At 36.1% G+C, this 23,029-nt stretch overlaps 1 protein-coding gene across 1 annotated transcript in view; it reads left to right on the top strand.

Moving 5' to 3' along the window:
• The window catches only part of cv-2 (crossveinless 2), an 82,467-nt gene that overhangs the window by 31,677 nt on the left and 27,761 nt on the right, over window positions 1-23,029 (top strand). Inside the window, exon 3 of the mRNA XM_034983731.2 lies at window positions 5,506-5,606. Within this exon, the coding sequence (XP_034839622.1) occupies window positions 5,506-5,606 (101 nt within the window). The remainder of the gene's footprint in view (window positions 1-5,505; window positions 5,607-23,029) is intronic.

Genomic DNA, 23,029 nt, shown 5'->3' with positions numbered 1-23,029 from the left:
TGATGCCATGTTAGCTGATTATTTATTAGTTTCAATAAGGTTGGTGATTTGAAATTAACATAACATAATTTGCAAAAAAGGTTTGACACATAAGACTTTGACCACTGGCTCCCAAAGAAGTATAAACTGTGTCATGGGAGCCAGTGCCTTCCGTGTTACATAAGCTTTTTTTAATTTACAATACAATTATTGAGTATCTAACTATTACTTAATAATAAAATCTAAATTAAACAATAAAATAAGATAAATAAGTAAAATAAAATAGAATAAAATAAAAATTCACATGGCGTGTATGCATATGTGTGGGTGTATGATTTTGTGTGTGTGTGTGTGTGTGTGTGTGTGGGTGTGTGTGTGTGTGTGTGTGTGGGTGTGTGTGTGTGTGTGGGTGTGTGTGTAAGTAAGTGTGTATATTATTTTTACGTAGAAATGTGGTGTGCGCTTAAAAGTTCTTCAATACTCACATAACTAAGGTTCTTGAGGTAGGAAATTATTTTTGTTTTTGCCGAGTAGTTGTTAATATTATTAATTGTGGTTTTCCTATCAATCGCTTTATATAATAAAGGTGCTAAGAAGGCAAAGTGGCGTTGAGCCAGCGCAGTTTTTACTGCTGGTGTTGGGTATCTAGTAACTCTTTTAGTGTTTGCTGGTAGCAATGGAACAGTCTCGTTGTGATATCTTAAAATGCTTTTGTATATAAACAATTTTCTAACACTAAGAACCTCAGCTTCTTGATATAGTAAATGAGTTGGGTATCTATAAGGCAGTTTTAACGCCACTTTAAGTATTGCCCGTTGTGCGCGTTCTACTAGAAGGAAATTCGATTTAGGCGCTCCGCCCCATGATGTAATGCAGTAGGTTAATACGCATTCACAAAGAGTTTTGTAAATTTGTATCAGCCGCTTTTTGTCCAGTATGGGTCTCAAGTTTTTGAAAATTATAATCAATTTCCTTACCCTAAGCGCTGTTGCCATAAGATGAGGCTTCCACGAGAGTTGGTCGTCTATTATAACTCCCAGATATTTTATGGTTGTAACTCTTGCGAGATTTGGACATGCACATGATTTCGTCATAAGGCAGTTATTATGACTGCTACAGGATGTATTATGTATTTGTATACTAAATGTTGTGCCCACAGCGCCGGGTCTGCTGTTGCTGAAACACATGTAAGAACTTTTTTGTGTATTTAGTGTTAATAAGTGATTTTCCAGCCAAAGACTTATTGTACATAGTCCTTTAGTAGTCGCTACTTGTACACTGTCCCAGGAGATATCATTTTCAATTAGATGCAAGTGTCAGTAAAAGGTTCAAAGTTCAAATCAATTTTATCTATTGCTCATGATTGCTTACGTCGTTTGCTAATAATTTTGATATACTGATAAATTGCAGGTGGAGAATAACCATTGTTGATTTTATGTTAGAGATAGTTACGAATGAATTATCACTTTGATTCGTGATTACTGATTATGCATTTGTCAAATCGACGAAATAAAGATGTACCTAATCGAAAAAGTCAATTTTACAGGAGAGAGACAAATCGTAAAATTCATAGAGATTAGTAGGTACTGTTAGGTGGGTTTTGGATATAGACTGTGCGCGACCATAGCACTCTCTGACATTTCCGGGAGTCTGTGGTTTCCGGTTAGACTAGACACTCTATGGTGACGCTTGGAATATGAATAGTTCATTATACCTTGTATACCGACTTGTAAATTAATTAAATAAGAAACAGTGATTAAAATGTATGTTAAAGTATATCAAAGTGGTTTTCCTTTTAACAGTACCTAATACATCATCATCATGATCAACCTATCACCGAGTCACTACAGAGCACGGGTCTTCTCTTAGAATGAGAAGGGTTTTGGCTATAGTGTACCACGCTGGCCAAGTGCGGATTCGCAGACTTCACACGGCATGCAGGTTTCCTCACGATGTTTTCGTTCACCGTTATATCAAGTGATATTTAATTACTTAAAACGCACATAACTCAGAAAAGTTAGAGTTGTGTGCCCGGGATCGGACCACCGACTTCCGATTAGGAGGCGGACATCCTAACCACTAGGCTATCACAGCTTGCAGGCAAAAATAAAGAAATAAGGTTTATATATAAGTATGTTTAAAAATATAACTTTAGCCATAATTAAGCTAAGGAGGTTAGATCTCCTGTAAAATTGACTTGTGTTGATTACGCCTTTGCGTCGAATAGCATATGTTAAATTAGCCGTATGTACATCAGGCGTGAAGCTGTCCGGCTGAGGCAACGTGCGCTCCAATAAGATGTAGGCATGTTCACACCAACTGAGCATTTGACAACTTATAGGTCGATTGATTTCTACACTAATAATTATTAAGTTTAGGTTGAGAGGCTTTAGCTGCGTGGCCAGTTACCACCCTACCGGCAAAGCCGTGCCGCCAAGCGATTTAGCGTTTGGTATGATGCCGCGTAGAAACCAAAGGGGCATGGGTTTTGTAAAACTGCCATACCCCTTCCAGGTTAGCCCGCTCCCATCTTAGGTTGAGATCTATAGAGCGCACTTTGACTTTGCTCAGACTTAAGATAGAGTTAAAACGAGACAGATTTATGTGAGAGATATAGCTCTGTCTCGTTTTAGCTCTGTCTTAAGTCTAAGCTAAGTCAGAGTGCGCTCTATAGATCTCACTCTTAGACTGCATTGTCACTTACCACCAGATGAGATTACAGTCAAGGGCTAGCTTGTATCCGAATAAAAAAAGGCAGGTATTCTCACCGTAGAATGCAGAATTCTAGTGTAGTCTTATGATTCAGGTACCTAACTAATATCTAACATAAACATTTATAAATAATTATGTTTGAATCTTTTTTCATAGTTTCAGGATATGCATTAGGTATACAAGAATACCTATATCTAACTGGGTACCACATACCAAGAAGTTCTACGACATTATCGGGGATTTTTAAAATATGGAATACCTAATTATTTACAATGTATTTTCCTCATACATTTCTTTCGCGTGTAGATGTATAATACTTTATAAATAAAATCAATTCATACCTCTCGAGATTTTAGCTAGAAATTAATGGGTCTATACCATTTTAAGTACGCATAAAGCATCCATTTCCTTGATTTACTACAATCCGTCGATATTATTCATTTATTCGTCAACCTTGAAACCCGGGTTGTTGCTATGAGATACGGCTCTTACAAAATATAAATAAAACTTGATAGCGATTAGCGACATGACACAAAAATATTTTAAGGAATTAAGCTTAGGCTAGATCGACAATTATTATTATTCACTAGCTGATACCCGCGACTTCGTCCGCGTGGATTTACATTTTTCAAATCCAAATCATCAAATCCTCTTAGATTTTCCGGGATAAAAAGAAGCCTATGTTAAATCCAGGGTATAATCTATCTCCATTCCAAATTTCATCTAAATTCGTTCAGCCGTTTTTGCGTGATTGAGTAACAAACATCCAATCATCCAAACATCCACACTTTCACATTTATAATATTAGTTCGATTGTATTTGTAATGTATAATGGAGATAGATAATTGAATCGTTATTCGTATTCTACCTCCCGGTGGATTCGGGTAGTCATTTCCTTTATGAACTAAGAGCCAGCGCGTGCCAGATCTTCGTTATTTTATAAAAGCTTCATTATTTTTAAACTTTGAAACTCTATAAGGGCGTCTTGCAGGGGGTTGCCACGACTCTTAGTATCTGGAAATCCATGACTATTCCGAAGAAAATATAAAAAATTATACTTTATTACTTCGACCTAAGATATTTTAGACCTTTATTACCTACCTGTTATTTCCCAAAGCCACCATGATCCAAACTACATAGTCGCTGATCGGTCCTCCCTGTGTTGGGGACAATACGCATAGAAACTTTCAGCTTTTATAAAATAACGAAGGTCTGGCACGCGCTGGCTCTCTCTCTATTAGCACATCGCATCCTGAGATCAAAACTTCTTTCAAGAGATTTCAACTCAAAAACTTTGCTGTTTGATGCCCTTAGTTTCTGATCCCTGAATCGGTTATCTGCACGGAAAAACTGTAGTAACTATTCTTTGTGTAATAAATTAGTCAAGGCACATGAATAGCTCCTTCTAAACTTTTTTCATAATTTTAATATCTTCTGTAGATTTAAGAATCAGTTTTTCTTAGTTTCTGAAACCAATGTATTTTGAGTTGAAACAGTTTTGATCTACTCGTAGAGGTGCGATATATTAAGATTTTACTCATTTTATCGCCATTTAAATAGAGTCGCAACTCGCAATGAGATTAAAATGAGTAAACTTTTGATTATTTTATATACCTAAGAGATGTTTGATACGTTGGAATGGTAGGTATCTTTTCTAACATTTGAATACGTTTTAGATTAATCTGTAGTCGATTTGGGTACTCGATGGGTGGGTATATGGGAATTTCATTATTATGAGCAAATATTACGAATATTTATAGTTCGTGGAGTGTTTTCGTAGCGTCTGTGGCGAGCACACATTAATTACCAAAATATTTACGCAGGACTTAGTAACCGGTGGCGCCGTGTTTCGTACGTAGCTAGTAAGAATGCGGATCCGTGGTTTTTAATCAAGGTAAATCAACCGGCTGCGACAGCATCGTTTTGGTATCATCTCTGCGGAAAATTTATGGGCGCGCATTTTCGTGAATCCTTATGCCATAAGAAAGACATTCTTCAGTATGAGACTCTCCTATTATTAGAATGAAAACCACTTTGATATACTTTAGAAGGCTTTTATTCACTGTTCACATAGTAATTATTATTTATATCAACACAAGAGCAAACACCACTTTTTACGCGCCATTTCAGAGTGACGTTTCGCATAGATGCTACTCCGCAGAGCCCGCTACAGATAATAAAATCACCTAGTTTTTATCCGTCTAACACTATAGAGAAGTGATAGCTTGTTTAAGCCGTCGTCGGCCTCCTATTCCGAGAGTCGGGGGTTCGATCTCGGGCGCGTACCTATAAATTTTCGAAATTATGTGCATTTTAATCAATTACGACCAACCGGAAGATGGGAAGACGACATCCGTCAGACATTGGGTCCTTTTTGGACAATGGTTGCAGCAGACAGAGTCCAATAGCGAAAGTTGGAGGAGGCCTAGGCCACCAGGCACTCCGAATTAAGAGACTTATTTGGAAAACAAAAATTCTGAAAACATTTATATTCTACCTACAAAAATATAATAATACTTAGTTATAATGTACAAATTATCTACATTTAAGGACTGTATGTATTAGTCAGGTTAAGTTTGGTAATAAAAGGCTATTTTTAGGGTTCCGTACCTCAAAAAAAAAGGAACCCTCATATGATCACTTCGTTGTCTGTCTGTCGGTCTGTCCATCGTGTCTGACTAGAAAACCTATAGGGTACTTCCCGTTGACCTAGAATCATGAAATTTGGTAGGTAGTTAGGTCTTATAGCACAAAAAAAAATGTACGGATAACCATGTACTTATTGTTTTAATCTTGTTGTTTAATTTTCCACAGAGGGCGACCGTGCTCCGTGTTCAAACGAAGGCGAGGTCGTCCGCCTCCAAGACTCAAAATTTAAGCAGGACTGGAGTAGCTGCTTTCGTTGTATTTGTAAGGTACGCCGATAATCTCATACTGTTCCTAATCCTATTCCCATTTTTCGAACAAAGTACATAGTACCTACTTAACCACTATAAAGTTTTGCCGTTATTATGTCAAGACTTTATTCAGTGTTTTTGAACTCTTTACTTATGTCAACATAGTATCAATATAAGAACCATTTGACGTGTCAACTTAAATTGACCCAGGACGCTCGGTGGGGTGCTTTGAATGGGCACAAAACATAACTGTCAATTTGTATCGCACACCTTATCTAGCGTACTAGTTAATATCTATACACAATATAGAAGGAAAAGCTGACTGAGCGACTGACTGACTGACTGACTGGCTGACTGACTGATTGACTGGCTGACTGACTGACTAACTGACTGATCTATCAACGCATAGCTCAAACTACTGGACGGATTGGACTGAAATTTGGCATGCAGATAGCTATTATGACGTAGACCTCCGCTAAGAAAGGATTTTAGAAAATTCAACCCTTGGGGGTAAAACAGGGGTTGAAATTTGTATAGTCCACCCGGTTGAAGTCGCGTGTGTGAGATTTAGATAAAAAGAAGAGAAGTTAAGACAGTGGGCTTTAATAGTGATGATAAATTAAATCCAATGATTACTAATGAAATTATTTGTCAGGTAAGGCCAAATACTAAGTAATTAAAAATCAAGCAAAGCATCTGCCGTATTATTTCAAAGTAAGAATCCTAATCATCTAAACAGGCTTCTATAATAATTAGAAGCTAACAACCTAGTGTTTACTTTTATCTCAATGTATAAAATAAATAGTACAAGAGGGTAGGTGATAAATACAGAAGTAAAACCAACCAAGTCGAATAATAATTGAATTGTATTGTTCAGCATTGATCTATTGATATTAAAATGAATCTACCACCCGTTTCGCTAAGGTGTTTAGTCATGGAGAAGAAAGGGCAAAGAAACTCCATAACACACATCTTTTAAAACATTAGAACGTTGAGTAAAGTAGGAGGTACATATTTGGTACACAGTTACAACAGGTAACCTATAAAAGGCAAATGATTACATTACATTATAAAACATTAGAATACTTAACTTCAGTAAGGTCCGCTGTGTTTGCTCTGAGCTGTCGATACAAGACTGTCCCCTCTCTGTCGAGGTAGGGTACTTTTATAACACTGCCATCGCAAACAAGGCGGATATCGACTATCACATGATCTTAATATTAATCATTATTTATTTTAGGTTTGTTGACAAAAGGTATGTTGACACACCCAATTTACAATAATAAAATCAGTGACATTGATGGTCTACGTATTAATAATTTACAATAATAATAAGCGACTTAAATTGTCAGTTTACACAACATTATTATTTCCCATAATAGCTATTGCCAACTGCATGTTGACAATAGCTTAGTATAATGTCACTCTTAGTACATTGACAGTATTTAATTTACGATGAATAATTAGTTACCAGTATTGACAATTCACATAATATTATTTATCGTATTGTCACATTCCTAAATATTAAATTAAACAACATACAAGAAAAGACCACTTAAACCATACTCTTTCCGTACATTGATATTGAATCCGGAAACGGAATAACGATTCTGTTTTAAATATCACAACAAATATTCATTTCGGACTCCCAAGTTTATGATTAGATGAATTTTAGCATAATAATTATGTGTCCAATTTTATCGTAATATAACACGGCCATACTGACAAGTACTTCGCTCCCGAAGTACATAGGTAAAAACAGAAAGAAAAGAAAAAAAATTGTCCCATTGGGAGTCTTAACATTTTGTCACATAGTGAGTCTTAACATTTTGTCCCATTGGGAGTCTTAACATTTGTCACATAGTGAGTCTTAACATTTTGTCTCATTGGGAGTCTTAACATTTTGTCACATAGTGAGTCTTAACATTTTGTCCCATTGGGAGTCTTAACATTTGTCACATAGTGAGTCTTAACATTTTGTCCCATTGGGAGTCTTAACATTTGTCACATAGTGAGTCTTAACATTTTGTCCCATTGGGAGTCTTAACATTTTGTATCATATGCCAAAAAAAATTTTTTTTTTTTCTTTCTTTTTTTTCTTTCTTTTTTTTCTCTGTTCTGCTTTTGTCATTTAGCATAAATTATTAGTATGTTTTATTACAATTCGGCCATCTTGATAAGTACTTCGTTCCCGAAGTACATAGGAAAATAGAAAAATGCAGCCAGTGAACTTAAATGAACAGCGGCAACAAAAGTACTGACATAAAAAAATATAAGATTGCTTCATTCACAAAACGATATTCAATGATTCAATGTCAATGTTACTGTCATAAAAACTAGAATAGCTAGACGTCAGACCAAAATTAGAGTAGAAGAGAATATGTTTTCTGTTGATTATGTCTTATAAACAAGTGTAGTGTATGTACATCAAACCAACTCAAAACAAGAATAAATTGATAACACGTAACGTAGGTATTTATAAAATTAAAATGTTCTGATAGCATTACTAAACAGAAAAAAAAACTTGAGCAGGTAATCTGCCTTACGTTGCTAAAAAAGTAATTTAGCTAAATAATAAAAGTTACTTGAATGGACCATCTCTTTTGTGTTGTTTTAAGAGAAGAAAAATGGTTGAGTTATTTTAAGAAGCAAAATAAATAAATAAATATAGTTTATGTTTAAGTTACATAAATCAGAATAAGGTAATTTCTTCAAGTTTCGAGTTGTAAGTACGATGCAATTTCTCAAAAGCAAACCTACTGATTTGATTAGTATTATTGTTTCGGTATATCATAACTTTCTAAATGATTTCACATTTACATATACTTTATCAAAAACCGTTCGGCTAATCTGACCTCCAACTAGACTTATTCTTGTCTAAATAAATTATACCACAACACGTGGTTTATCTAACAAATTAAAAATCTTCTCTGATTCACCTCACAGAAACTTTTTTCATATAAACTATACCACAAAATCGTGGTTTTAAATTTACACTTTTCTTCACACACAACGCACAAAATTGTACTTAGCTTGCTCAACGACGCGACGTTTCAACCGGCGATGCCACACCAGCACCAAGTGCCACTGACAACAGAGTTGCCCCTCGCTTTGGGATCATCGGGCACCAACATCAAGTGCCACCGACGACAGGCGGTAGCCTGTCGCTTCGAGGAGAAGCCGTATCCACGATTGCTGAAAGCATTTGAAAAGTATTAGTATTTCGACAAGAAAAGAATTATCGTATCCCACTTCTGATGTGAGATTTAGATAAAAAGAAGAGAAGTTAAGACAGTGGGCTTTAATAGTGATGATAAATTAAATCCAATGATTACTAATGAAAGTTATCATTTATCAATTATTTGTCAGGTAAGGCCAAATACTAAGTAATTAAAAATCAAGCAAAGCATCTGCCGTATTATTTCAAAGTAAGAATCCTAATCATCTAAACAGGCTTCTATAATAATTAGAAGCTAACAACCTAGTGTTTACTTTTATCTCAATGTATAAAATAAATAGTACAAGAGGGTAGGTGATAAATACAGAAGTAAAACCAACCAAGTCGAATAATAATTGAATTGTATTGTTCAGCATTGATCTATTGATATTAAAATGAATCTACCACCCGTTTCGCTAAGGTGTTTAGTCATGGAGAAGAAAGGGCAAAGAAACTCCATAACACACATCTTTTAAAACATTAGAACGTTGAGTAAAGTAGGAGGTACATATTTGGTACACAGTTACAACAGGTAACCTATAAAAGGCAAATGATTACATTACATTATAAAACATTAGAATACTTAACTTCAGTAAGGTCCGCTGTGTTTGCTCTGAGCTGTCGATACAAGACTGTCCCCTCTCTGTCGAGGTAGGGTACTTTTATAACACTGCCATCGCAAACAAGGCGGATATCGACTATCACATGATCTTAATATTAATCATTATTTATTTTAGGTTTGTTGACAAAAGGTATGTTGACACACCCAATTTACAATAATAAAATCAGTGACATTGATGGTCTACGTATTAATAATTTACAATAATAATAAGCGACTTAAATTGTCAGTTTACACAACATTATTATTTCCCATAATAGCTATTGCCAACTGCATGTTGACAATAGCTTAGTATAATGTCACTCTTAGTACATTGACAGTATTTAATTTACGATGAATAATTAGTTACCAGTATTGACAATTCACATAATATTATTTATCGTATTGTCACATTCCTAAATATTAAATTAAACAACATACAAGAAAAGACCACTTAAACCATACTCTTTCCGTACATTGATATTGAATCCGGAAACGGAATAACGATTCTGTTTTAAATATCACAACAAATATTCATTTCGGACTCCCAAGTTTATGATTAGATGAATTTTAGCATAATAATTATGTGTCCAATTTTATCGTAATATAACACGTGCTTAAGCTAGTTGTAATATGTTTATGTCTGTGCAATATAGGAACTTTACGCTGATTATTGTCGTTCAAGTTTAATAGGCCGTTTGTATGCCTGCCTAACGCTGGTTGTCACTAAATAAATTTATAGCGCTCCAAGTTTAGAATGATAATTCCAACTCACACGTGCTCAGTGCTCACACCTCACACCTTGGCACCTCAGCCTACTGATTCGCTAATTCAGTGTCTAACACTGAATGATAGCCTCCGAGCTCATTTGACATTTATTTTTAATCCATTGAAGGTTTTGTAAGAAAAAATATTTTAATATCACTTACTGAAGCAGCAATATAGAACCAACCGATCTCAAATGAGCACGGTGGCTATCTTTGAGCGTTTGACTTAGGGAATCACCCCACTGGCCTTTTAGTCTAGGTTCTAAGGGTGGCGTGCACAAGTCACTAAAGTCTAATCACGGCTAGAAAATCATGACATCTTTTCAGACTAGGCAACGTCTCAGTATCATCATTCGATGCTCTATATAGCGGCCGTTAACTGCCAAAATCTTAGCTAGGGAATTTATCTGAGGACCTAACCTAGGGAACTAGAACTTTTAGGGCATTAGCCAGACTTCTAACAAATGATGCAATAACATAATTGCATTGAGATTAAAATCACTCCTGCGGACAGCAGTTACGGCACTCGAGTGCGGATGTGAAAGTATGGCAACACATAAACATGACGAAATGATATGGCAGTGATAGTGATTGTTTATGAACAATGATATTTAAGAAAAACAACTCAGCTTATAATTTTATTTAACAAATTGGGTTGGCTTGATGCAATTGAGTTATTTTGTTGGGCATTTCCAAATGTAGGAGAATTAGAGCAACCGTCAACCGACATAGCTCAACGGGTTGCGAAGCTGAAGTGGCAATGGGCAGAGCACATAGTTAGTACAACCGATAGACGTATGGGTCCCAAGGTGCGACCTCGCACCGGGAGACGCAGCGTTGGAAGACCCCCCACTAGGTGGACAGACGACATCAGACGAGTCGCAGGGAGCCGCTGGATCCAGGCGGCCCAAGACCGTGGCGTGTGGAAGTCCCTGCAAGAGACCTATGTCCAGCAGTAGACGTTTATTGGTTAATGATGATGATGATATTGATGATTTCCAAATGATAAGAATTCTATTAATTGTGTTAAACATAGCTTTTTAACCGACTTCAAAAAAAGGAGGAGGTTCTCAATTCGTCGGAATCTTTTTTTTTATTTTTTTTATGTATGTTCCCCGATTACTCGAAGACGCCTGGACCGATTTTGAAAATTCTTTTTTTGTTTGAAAGGGTATACTTCAAAGTTGGTCCCATTTCAATTTGGTGAAGATCTGATGAACATCTTCGAAGATAGATACTGGAACTCCTCAACGGATAAGGGTAAATTGCTCGCGATCAGTGTAATAGCTTAGTAAACAGTAGATTTTTAACCAGTCATAGCATAATTCCATGGGACCACTAAAAATTGTGAAATAAAATTTTTTTACAAAAAAAATAAAAACCGACTTCGATACACAAACACTAAAAATTGAAAAATAATTTAATTTATTACCGAATATATTATGTATACAAGAGTTAATATAGATCCATAATAATATTTTTTGGGGTCGGTGCCAATGAGGTGCCATTGTGGAGTCTCATAAAAATATGAAGTCTAGACGATTCGCGCAGCTAAAGCTAATTGGCACCGGCACCAAAAAGTATTATTATGGAACTATATTAACTCTTGTATACATAATATATTCGGTAATAAATTAAATTATTTTTCAATTTTTAGTGTTTGTGTATCGAAGTCGGTTTTTATTTTTTTTTGTAATTTTTTTTATATTTTATTATCGACAAAAATAAAAGTTTTTTCAAGTTGTTCTATCATCATGATAACAGAGGACGTGAAATATAGCATTATGCAACAAATTCTGTTTTTAATAATATTAAAAGTAAACTTATCTAATTTGAGTCTTCTTGTGGAAAGCACAGGAGTGGGCGCAGTGGTAGGATTTAGAATCAAATTTTGGGCTTTGTAGAGCGTTGTCTCTGTCACTCATACCTATGTGACGTTTTGTTGGTCTCAACGACAGTGACACTGCTCTACAAAACCACTACCTCTTTCTAAAGGTCGCTGTACATTATTTTCTGCCGCGTACCTACTGTAAGTCATTTTTTGGCCATTTCCACATTTCAAAGCCATTAATAGAGAGTCGAGAGAAGCGTCTTTTCAGTCAGTCAGAAATAAGGAAACGTCCAACAGAAACTTTTAAAGAATTAAACAGTAAATTCACGGTATCCATCAAACCTGAAAATACCTAGCAAAGTTTTTCGCCCTCCTGTAAAATTGCTAATTTTGACTTACGAAGTGTTAGAACTTAAGCAACTTTATGTAGGTAATCTATATTATATAAAAAAGGAAAAGCTGACTAACTGACTGACTGATCTATCAACGCAGAGCTCAAACCAATGGACGGATCGTGCTGAAATTGAGCATGCAGATAAGTAGCTTACTGCTTATATGAAGTAGACATCCGCTTAGAAAGGTTTTAAGAAAATTTTGTTCCAAAAGTAGTAATACGAGGGTTTGAAATTTGTGTAGTCCACGCGGACGAAGTCGCTGGCATAAGCCAGTGTAGGTATTATATATAATATAAATATCAAATATCTCAAATACTCGTACCTACCATTTCATAGTAAGTAGATACCAACGTTTTATTTATCACGGACTTGAATGTGGACGCGCTAGCTGACGTGAATGCGTTCTAAGTAATAATTTTTTGCCAGTAGATTCCATGTAGGCTTATCTTGGGTTTAATATATCGATGGCTACGAGCGATTATGAACGGTGTTATTAATAGATGCAGGTGTCGAAGTTTAGTCCATAGTAAATAAAGTAAGCAAGCCACGTGCGAGACGCTCAAGTACCTTATTGGAGGCAATGGCTTGTCGGCATAGAGTGGTTTATACTAGAGCTGGAGAGGTCCCACATAAAGCCTCAACCTGACTTGTGAACAAGAGGACCAGTTGTGTTGTGGCGTATATTTTGACATTTTACACGATAAATCAAAAACTATTATGCATAAAAAACTGTTTTAGAATGTACAGGTAAAGTCCTTGCATATGATACCCTTGGTATCTAGTAGTTCAAAGTAAGATAACTATCTTACTTTGACTTGGTATCTTACTTGGTAGTTCAAAGTAAGGATAACTATCTTATTTTGAAAATTGAAAGTATTAATTATTTGTTCATGAACAAATTTTGATTTTTTTTGTTGTGATGTTGACCACAAAATCACGGTTTTCCGATTTTTCCTCTCTTCTTGCTACAAGACCTAAATACCTGCCAAATTTTTATAATATGTTTCTAGGTCAACGGAAAGTACGTCATTTAGGTTTTCTTGACAGACACGACAGACGGACAGACAGATAGATAGACAGACAGATAACAAAGTGATCCTATAAGGGCTTCTTTTTCCTTTTGAGGTACGGAACCCTAAAACATAACAAGAATCGTATTAAAGGGGAGCCACGATCTTCAAAGTTGAGGGAGCGACGCAGGAAGACGATTACTAAATAAGTCAACGTTCATCAAAGTTACATCGGCTCAATCATTTGTACATAAATCTTCAAAAACCGTGAAACTTTGACTTTGGTTGCTTAATATTCAAATGAGAACCAAACTACATATTTTGTATGGAAAGCGCTGGATAGTGCATTAGGGTAACTTTTCGTATACGAATACGAATGACGAAATACGGGAATACGAACACAGAGTTGATTGAACGACATTTAACGAGTTGAAGGGAACCGCTGAATACAGATGGCGCAGGACCGCGGCATGTGGAAGTCAGTACAAGAGACCTATGTCTAGTGGGCATCTATCGGTTGACGATGAACGCTTAAAAAATTAGTTCATTAACATAAGTCTTTTTTTATTGGGAAAGGCGCGCCTTTTTTGTTGCTTGGTGTATAGAACCTGCATCTCAATGGTCTCAATGGTCGTCGGCGCCCGCTCTGCGCAAAAACTGCCAAGGCGGAACCTCTCCCATACCATCGTCCTGGAATCCAAGACGCCGAAGACGATCTAATAAACATTTCAATGGTATTTCCTTTCCTGCCCACTCTATAAAGCGAGATTCTTCTTTTTTGTTTCAGGATTTTTCACATTGAATGAAACTTCATTCCTTTTGTCAGCCTTTTGTATTTTCTAGTTAACTGCTTAGTTACTAACACTTGTGAGATAAAACTTGTAGACAATCAAATTGGGTTACAATATTATTATAACTTACCTACTCACATATTATATAACTTATGTTATATATAAGTTATATGTTAGGGATAAATAAATCAACGAATAAAAATATTTTTTATTCAATTAAACTTTTACAAGTACTTTTAAATCGTGAAATGCATCATCTACCACTGATTTGAAATGCCTTTCCTACCGAAAAGGACCAGCAAAAAACTCGGCGATTGCTCTTTTCAAAGATTTGATATCCTACAATGTACCTATTGTAGAATCATGGCTGTCTTGAAAGAACGAGTTACAGCATCAAGTTAAAGCATGTTGGAGTTCTTCCACAAAGTAGTAGCTACGAGTTTCATTACTTCATTTTTTAAATCAGAATACGACAAATGGAAGGCATGTTGACACACATTTGCATTTCAATATTCGTGTATGTTTTATTATTCGTAAAAAATATATGTAATAAATACGTTATCTTTGCATAGTTGGCATGGACACGACATCAGTATGTATGTAAGTAAGGTTGTACACCTTGGTACGTCTGTATATATGTGTGTGGTATTTCCCAGCCGATCTCACCTCGTCGGATGACTTGCGCGGAATTCGAAAGCCCATCGCGAGATTTATTGCTTATTCTGTATTAAAATATACATTTGCTTACCTAATGGGCTTTTTGTCGCGTGCCTCATAACGCTGGGATGATATTCCGTTGATGGAATTTTTACCCGGTTTCGGAAGGGTTATGAGGTTTCTGGAGGGTTATGAGCACTGATGAGTTTAGCAGTCTATACGACAGAAACTATATTAGGTATATTGAAATAGTAAAAGCGACCTTTTGAAATGGCAATCGGGGAGGTAACGCGCCGCACACCCGCACCGCCCCCGCGCTAGCCCAGTCCGGGCGTGCGCGGGTGACGTGTGGGTGTGGGGGGCGTCCCCCGCCTCATACCCCGATTGCCATCTCAACCTGTCGCGGAATATTCGAGTATCTGTGTTATGCTGTATGCACGTTATGTAGGTAAGTAGGTTTCATCAGTTTCATCGTAATAGCCTGACTAGTCTTTTGATTTTGATAATCTCCGGTTTAGACATCATGATTCATGAGAATACCATATTGATGACGAACTGAAATTTGGCATGCAGATAGCTATTATGACGTAAGCATTCGCTAAGAAAGGATTTTTGAAAATTCACCCCCTTAGGGGTTTGAAATTTTTGTAGTCCACGCAGACGAAGTCGCGAGCATAAGCTAGTTGTTTCAATAATTTCTATTCTCACCATCCTTTAAAATTGTAGAGAGTTTGAGAAACAATTATTAATTTATCATAAGCCGTTTTGTGGTATTATTTTCAAAAGTACAAGTCAGTTACTTACCTAACTTTATCTCGAACCTATCTCTCGATGTCGATACTATTTCAGAAGCCCCATTGGTAGAGTCATTTTGTGTCGTCTAATGGTCGTTTCACTTGTCAGTTTAATTTGTTTGGACTGTCATTAGATACGACGTTGTATAATGCGTCCGAGCTAACCAAGGCAAAAAGTTTCCGTCATGTTGTGACAGTAGTAGTGTAGTTAGAAACATACTATTTTGATTCAGTATAATATTTTATTTTCAATATATTTTCTATGGATTTTGTAGGACTGAGACTTAGTTATTTATTGTAGAAATACATCAATAATAATATAATTTGTGAATGGTGGTTATGGGTCCGCAGTCCCATTGCTTTATCTCACTGCCCACTGGTCAGTCTATGGTGTAGGTACTACCATTTCGTGACGGTTCCGTGGTCCTACCGCGCTTGGTCCTACAGTGCGACAAGGCTCTTGAATGACATTGACAGGGGATCGCTGTTGGAGAACAAAGGCTTAGAATATTCAAACAAGAACAAAGGGGACGCTTGACGGCAACGTTAGTTCCGATTTACGCCACGCGCCAAGATTGCCTTGTCGCACTGTATTTTTGTCTACGGTATAGTAGGCAAAGTATTAGACAAAAAAAAAAAAGTATTTTCCGTGCGAACCGTAATTTCAGTAATTTTTAAGTGACAGTTGATAGGTAAAGGACAATGACTTTCCCATTGCTAGTTTGAACGCATCGTACACACCGGTCTCGCGTCGCCATGACCTGAGGGTACCATTAGCCTTTTTATGCAGTTCAGTAGCTACTGATAGCATCTCGTGGCTCCCGCGTGCCGCTTACTTTAATGAGCCGACTCCATTATTATCGACGTGCGGAATATTAACTTTCTGATGCAGATTGAGTTTTTTTTTGTCGAAGCACTTTAGCGCACTATACTTACAATAAATAAATTCATCTGTTATTATATACCCAAGTAAAAACTTAGCTTATAGATAGAAATATTTGGAATGCAATTTCAGAGGATTTAATATTTGAGCTACAATTTGTATTGTTATTTATTCAGATCGGTAATACAAGAAAAACTTACCCCGTCCTTTAGTTTGGCTCGTCTTGGCGGAGGCACTGCCGTGCCCCCTGATAGAATAAATTGTATGTAGAGAAGATTGACAAACATGTAAGTAGGTACTACCGAAAAGAAAAAGTATGATTAAGGAATATTATGTTAATAATATAGGAAGATAATTAAGATGTACCTACTTGCTACTATACAAGATTCTATTTTTACCTTAGTCGTCTGCGCTATTAATAACCCATAAATTGTACTTTATAGTTACAAGAAAATTGCTGGGTCAAGTACCTGTAATAGTCGTACTGCGCCTGCCCCGCAACTGAGGAGTCAAGAGTACTTACCATACCGTATTAAAATGAGATATTTTAAGAAATCGCTCAGTATGTTTCAACCTTCAAGTTATTTAGAAACAGACTTATTTATATTAATACGAAAAATAAAAAGTATGATATTTTTAATTCTAGTAAGTATCTAGTTGGTGGTGTTGCGCAACATTTGATGTTGATATATTCAGACATAGACTTATCCATACTTACATACTTAATATTATAAATGCGAAAGTGTGTCTGTCTATCTACTAACTTTTCGCGGTCCATCCGTTTAAGAGATTTTGATGAAACTTTATACAGGGATAGCTTGCATCATGGGGATAGACATTTGCAGCTGTCGAGATAGAGTTTCAGTTGTATCTTATGCTAAGTAACCACTAGCAATAAAACTTGCAGATGTTGGCTCTAGCACTGTGTTTACATTCCAGATAGTTAACTTCTGCAAGTTGGCAGCTGACTTATACAAATTTTTGTGCACACTTTAGCTTATAAAACTACAAAATCAACTATCTCTATGTGTCAGTGTCGATTATTTCATATAAGGAATAAAACAGGAATTACCTTTGCATAAGTAAAAAACAGGTCGACTAGGAAGGCAAAGGACTGGGTGCAATTACGTTCATTAGTATGCTAATTGTCTAACAATTACCGTCAGAGACAAAAGTTGTCTCGTAGTGTAATTGTAACTAGCATTGCTCGAACTTCGAAGAACCGCGAACCGCCCTACTTATATGGCAGGGAATAACAACCCTGGAGCCGAAAGCTACTAGCTTTTGGTGTGGGGTGATATCTAGAGAGATGAACTGAGTGTGTGGTGTCAATGTGCGATGTCGTCAGTCAATACGTGAAAGTGGGTGAGTGGAGAGCGCGGAGTCGGCGCGGGCGCAGGTGCCAGCAAGGCCTTGCCGCGAGCGCGCGCGCGGTATGCGGTCGCACCGGTTCTTCTAGCAACGTGTATTTTTTACACACCACACATCAAATATATTGTTGTTATGTTTTGCTCTGATGCAAAAATCACGGTTAATAATTCAGACTCTGGTCTGTTATTTATTAGGTTTTTTGAGCCGTTATACCTATTTGACTCCGTTTCGAGCTTTGAGCTTATTATTTATTATTCAATCGATTAGAGGAAAGAAATATGAAATCTCCAATTTGATATCCGCTTAGCAACCGAATGATCTCAATGCGGATGTGGTCTTGACATTGTTTTTATCTCTTTTCGCGCCGTCTTAATATTTATTACCATGTAGTATTATTAATATTATAGATAGAACGTAGACGTATTATTGGCCTGCTCCTTTGTTATATAAGTTTTGTTGCAAGTGTTGCAACAGACAAATGCTGCAAATATAGGTTGTGCCGAGGTTATTGTAAAGAATTTCGATACAGCGATACTGTAGTAAGCGTAATGTACAATGTTTACATTATTGGCAACTACCTATGTGAATTCAAAAATAAGTTATAGATAAGTACTAAGGTTAATTAAACGTCATTGCACTAGGTACAGTTTATCGTAACTATAAAATAAATTCTTGGCGCTTATTACATCGCTTAAATGAGGCGGATTATATGGAAGACAAAGCGCGTGTCAAGCGCAAAAAATCATAAAACTTAGTACGCGCGTCAATTACGTAATTAGGTACGTGCGATTATTTTATCATTCTTATTGTAAAAAATGTATTGCAACTGAAACTGATAGGCTATAGCCTTATGTACGGAAACTTAGCTTTTAAGCTTCCGTACCCTCAGGGTGCCAATTGACCCTATTAACCACACATTAATAGAGGATATTAACTAAGCGTCCACTGTCCGTCCGTCCGTACGCCCGTCTGTCTGTATTAGTAGGTGGATTTTTAAATTGGTTTCAAAGTAGGTATGTACCTACGGGACAAAGGTGAATGCAATCTGTACCTATACGATGGAACATACTCTGTCCGTATCATCCATTGCTGTCATCGTTTCTAAATCAATTGGCCTTTTGAGCTCTATGTCTATAGTATGTACCAATATACAGGGTTACAGGAAAATAGGACACGATCCCGTTAAGGAGTTATAGTACAGGACATTAGCTATCAAACGACCCCTAAAGTGCTTATGCAAAAGTGTATCGTTTTCGAGTTATTATTTTTTTTATTTTTTTTTAGGTAAAGGGGTGTTTGCCTTTTTAAAAATTAGTAAAAAAAAGAAACAATATATTTCATCAGATTTTTTTTTATTTCTTGCTAGTGCATATCCTTGTTAATAATTAACAGTTATAAAACAAGAAAAATCTTCAAGCATTTTAAAAGTACAGCCCAAAAACTGTAAAAGTTTTCGATTTTTAAATTTAATACTTTGAATAACTTGCAAATAATTTTCTGTGAAAATTACTATGGCACTTATCCTGCGGATTATTTTAAAAACATCTACGTTTCGTTGGCTATCCATTGGTATAAAAAGATTACAAAAAAAATCATAAAATCAAGAAAAAATTACACAACAAAGAGACCAGGTAGAAAATTCTAACTAATGCTATTGCCAAAGAATTAAATCAGAATCAATGTAAAAACGAGTTTAATGCAAAATGGTTAAAGATTATTTTTCAATGAGGTCAAAAGGTAATATAAAATCAGTCAAGTGCGAGTCGGGCTCGCACACGAAGGGTTCCGTACCATCATACAAGAAATAACACTTTATAATTTTTTTTAATTTTTATGCCGGCCATTTTGTAATTTTTAGTATTTGTTGTTATAGCGGCAATAAAAATACACATTCTGTACAAACTTCAAGTCTCTACCTATTAGGGTTCACGAGATACAGTCCACTGACAGACAAATGGACGGCGGGACAGACGGACGGACGGTCGGACGAACATGACATTTTCATGGAATGTGTATTTCTTTTGCCGCTATAATAACAAATACAAAAAATTACAAAATGGCCGCCATGAAAATTAAAAAAAATTAAAAAGTGTTATTTCTTGTACGATGGTACGGAACCCTTCGTGTGCGAGCCCGACTCGCACTTGACTGATTTTATATTATCTTTTGACCTCATTGAAAAATAATCTTTAACCATTTTGCATTAAACTCGTTTTTACATTGATTCTGATTTAATTCTTTGGCAATAGCATTTGTTAAAATTTTCTACCTGGTCTCTTTGTTGTGTAATTTTTTCTTGATTTTATGGGTTTTTTTGTAATTTTTTTGTACCAATGGATAGCCAACAAAACGTAGATGTTTTTAAAATAATCCGCAGGATAAGTGCCATAGTAATTTTTACAGAAAATTTGCAAGTTATTCAAAGTATTAAATTTAAAAATCGAAAACTTTTACAGTTTTTGGGCTGTAATTTTAAAATGCTTGAAGATTTTTCTTGTTTTATGACTGTTTATTATTAACAAGGATATGCACTAGCAAGAAATAAAAAAAATCTGATGAAATACATTGTTTCTTTTTTTTACTAATTTTTAAAGTGGCAAACACCCCTTTACCTAAAAAAAAATAAAAAAATGAATAACTCGAAAACGATACACTTTCGCATAAGCACTTTAGGGGTCGTTTGATAGCTAATGTCCTGTACTATAACCCCCTAACGGGATCGTGTCCTCTTTTCCTGTAACCCTGTATATATTAGTCTAGGTCAAGGCTAAATTAGTTACATTTAATATGGATCGGTCAAACATTCAACGCGCGCTATTTAAATATGTTATCAATTCGGTTTATGATCACAGATATTGCACTACTTGGTGAAAGTATTCAATCATGGGAAACCGAGTTACCAACATATTTTTTCAGCTTTTTTTAACTTCAGTATTTAACAATCAAATTTATATCTACCTATCTAATATTTTTGTTTACGAATTAAGCTCCTTTCTGAATAAATACCTACTCCGTTATACTAATTATGTGATAGCTAATATTATTTGTAACTTTGAGACTTCATCGACACATTTACGCAACTACTCTACATATTCGGTTACACCAAAATTATTGTACCTAGATTTTTCGAATTCCGAACTCGAGATGCGTTCCTAGCCTAAAGCTAAGAGTCCACTAGCAATAAAACTTGCAGAACTTAGCTATAGCAAGTTGCACTGCAAGTTTTTGTTTAGTACACAAAACTAATGATTTTTAGCTTATTTCGTGGTTTAACGACATAATTATAATATCCCACCGTGACCACGGTCAATGCAACGATCAATCAAAATCCGTTATCAAAACTTGCAGAAATTGACATTAATCGTCGACGATTTCTGCAAGTTTTATTGCTAGTGGACACTTAGCATTAGTTTGAAGGCGCCACGCTAAACGGCACATGCAGCCTGCGTGCACGCAACCCACATTCGGCCTTGCACTGTCGTCACTCCGGGATCATTTACTACTTAGCCTAGTTACAATTACAAGTAATCGCTACGTCGTATATCCATGCTAAAATTATAAATACGAGAGTCTGTCTGTCAGTTTGCTAGCTTTTCACGGCTCATCCGTACAACCGATTTGGATGAAATTTGGTACACATGTTTTCAGCTACTTATTTATTACTACCTTATTCTAAGGGTGCTTTCTTTTCTTCCTTTAATAATTCTTTAGAGTCCATCTAATACGGGTTCAAATCTTTTAAACGATAACCAGTGGCCGTACCTTGCTTATTTTTTTAAAAAGTAAGGATCAGTTTCATAGTAGGTATCTACCTAAAGCTAATCTTTAAAACATTTTGCTTCGCGACCGAACTCAATACAGTCAATCGAACTTTCGACGATAAAATTCTATGGCTGAATATAAAATTTTATTGTGCGACAAAACAGAAAACAAAATCGTCCTGATATCGACGGAAAGGTATGCGTACTAATATAGATGAGGTACGGGCAAGAACAAGCGGGTAAAATAAGTGCTTTTCTTTGTGGCACTACTGAAAGCCATAAAGCAAAAATATAAAAAGAAAATAATATGCTTTTCAGAACACGCATAAGGGATATAGTCACTGGTATATACTCAGTTCTGCAGTCATGCTATCAATAGTTGCTAAAAACGATGATGGAAATATGTTAAACGGTAGTTTTTCTAAAATTTCTCTAAGAACCCTCGGCCTGATGATGATTTTAAAGCATTCTGCGAGGGGCTAAACCGTAATTTTTTTCAGCTTTCGTTTTTCATGTGTAGGTACAGGGATAGCTTGCATTGCAAATCAGGATTCCCAGGGATGGTCATAGGCTTCTTTTGTCAAGGAAAATCAAAGAGTTCCCATGGGATTTTTAAAAACCTAAATCTATCTGGACGAAGTCATGAGCGACATTATATTTGGTACAGAGGTAGCTTACAAATTGCATCCCCCGAACGCGGGCATAGACTGCTTTTTATCCCGGAAAAACAAAGATTCCATACGGGATTCTTCAAAAACCTAAATCCGCGCGCATCTAGTCTAAATATATAAAAGGAAAAGGTGACTGACTGACTGACAGACTGACTGACTGATCTATCAACGCACAGCTCAAACTACTGGACGAATCGGGCTGAAATTTGGTATGCAGATAGCTATTATCCGCTAAGAAAGGATTTTTGAAAAATCAACCCCTAAGGGGTTGAAATAGGGCTTTGAAATTTGTGTAGTCCACGCGGATGAAGTCGCGAGCATAAAATTAGGTAAATAAATAAAATTTAGGGATGACATTGTAACTACGTACAAAAGCGTTGCATTATGTTCTTTGATACTATAATAGTTAAGTGTATAACTAATTATGTATTTCAAATATAGTAAAAAAGCAGCCGGTGTTTTTCCCACTCGAAACGCACCGGGCCCGTGTGATATCCTCTTAAATATGGCAGGCAGTTGTCGCCAGTTGCCACGTCCCCGAGCAGTCTAAGCTTCGCGCAAATCTATTATGCAAATTAGGGGATTACTAACTTTTAAATCGATTCGGAATTGTATAGCCGGTAACGCGTAAATATGCACATTATGATGCTATAATATAAAATATTTAAGAGACCATATTTTTTAATTATATTGAC

The sequence above is a fragment of the Maniola hyperantus genome, chromosome 3 (genome assembly GCF_902806685.2).
Source record: "Maniola hyperantus chromosome 3, iAphHyp1.2, whole genome shotgun sequence".
Taxonomy (NCBI): Eukaryota; Metazoa; Arthropoda; class Insecta; order Lepidoptera; family Nymphalidae; genus Maniola; species Maniola hyperantus.
The sequence above is the reverse complement of the archived record's forward strand: the minus strand, read 5'-3'. Positions and strand labels throughout refer to the sequence as shown.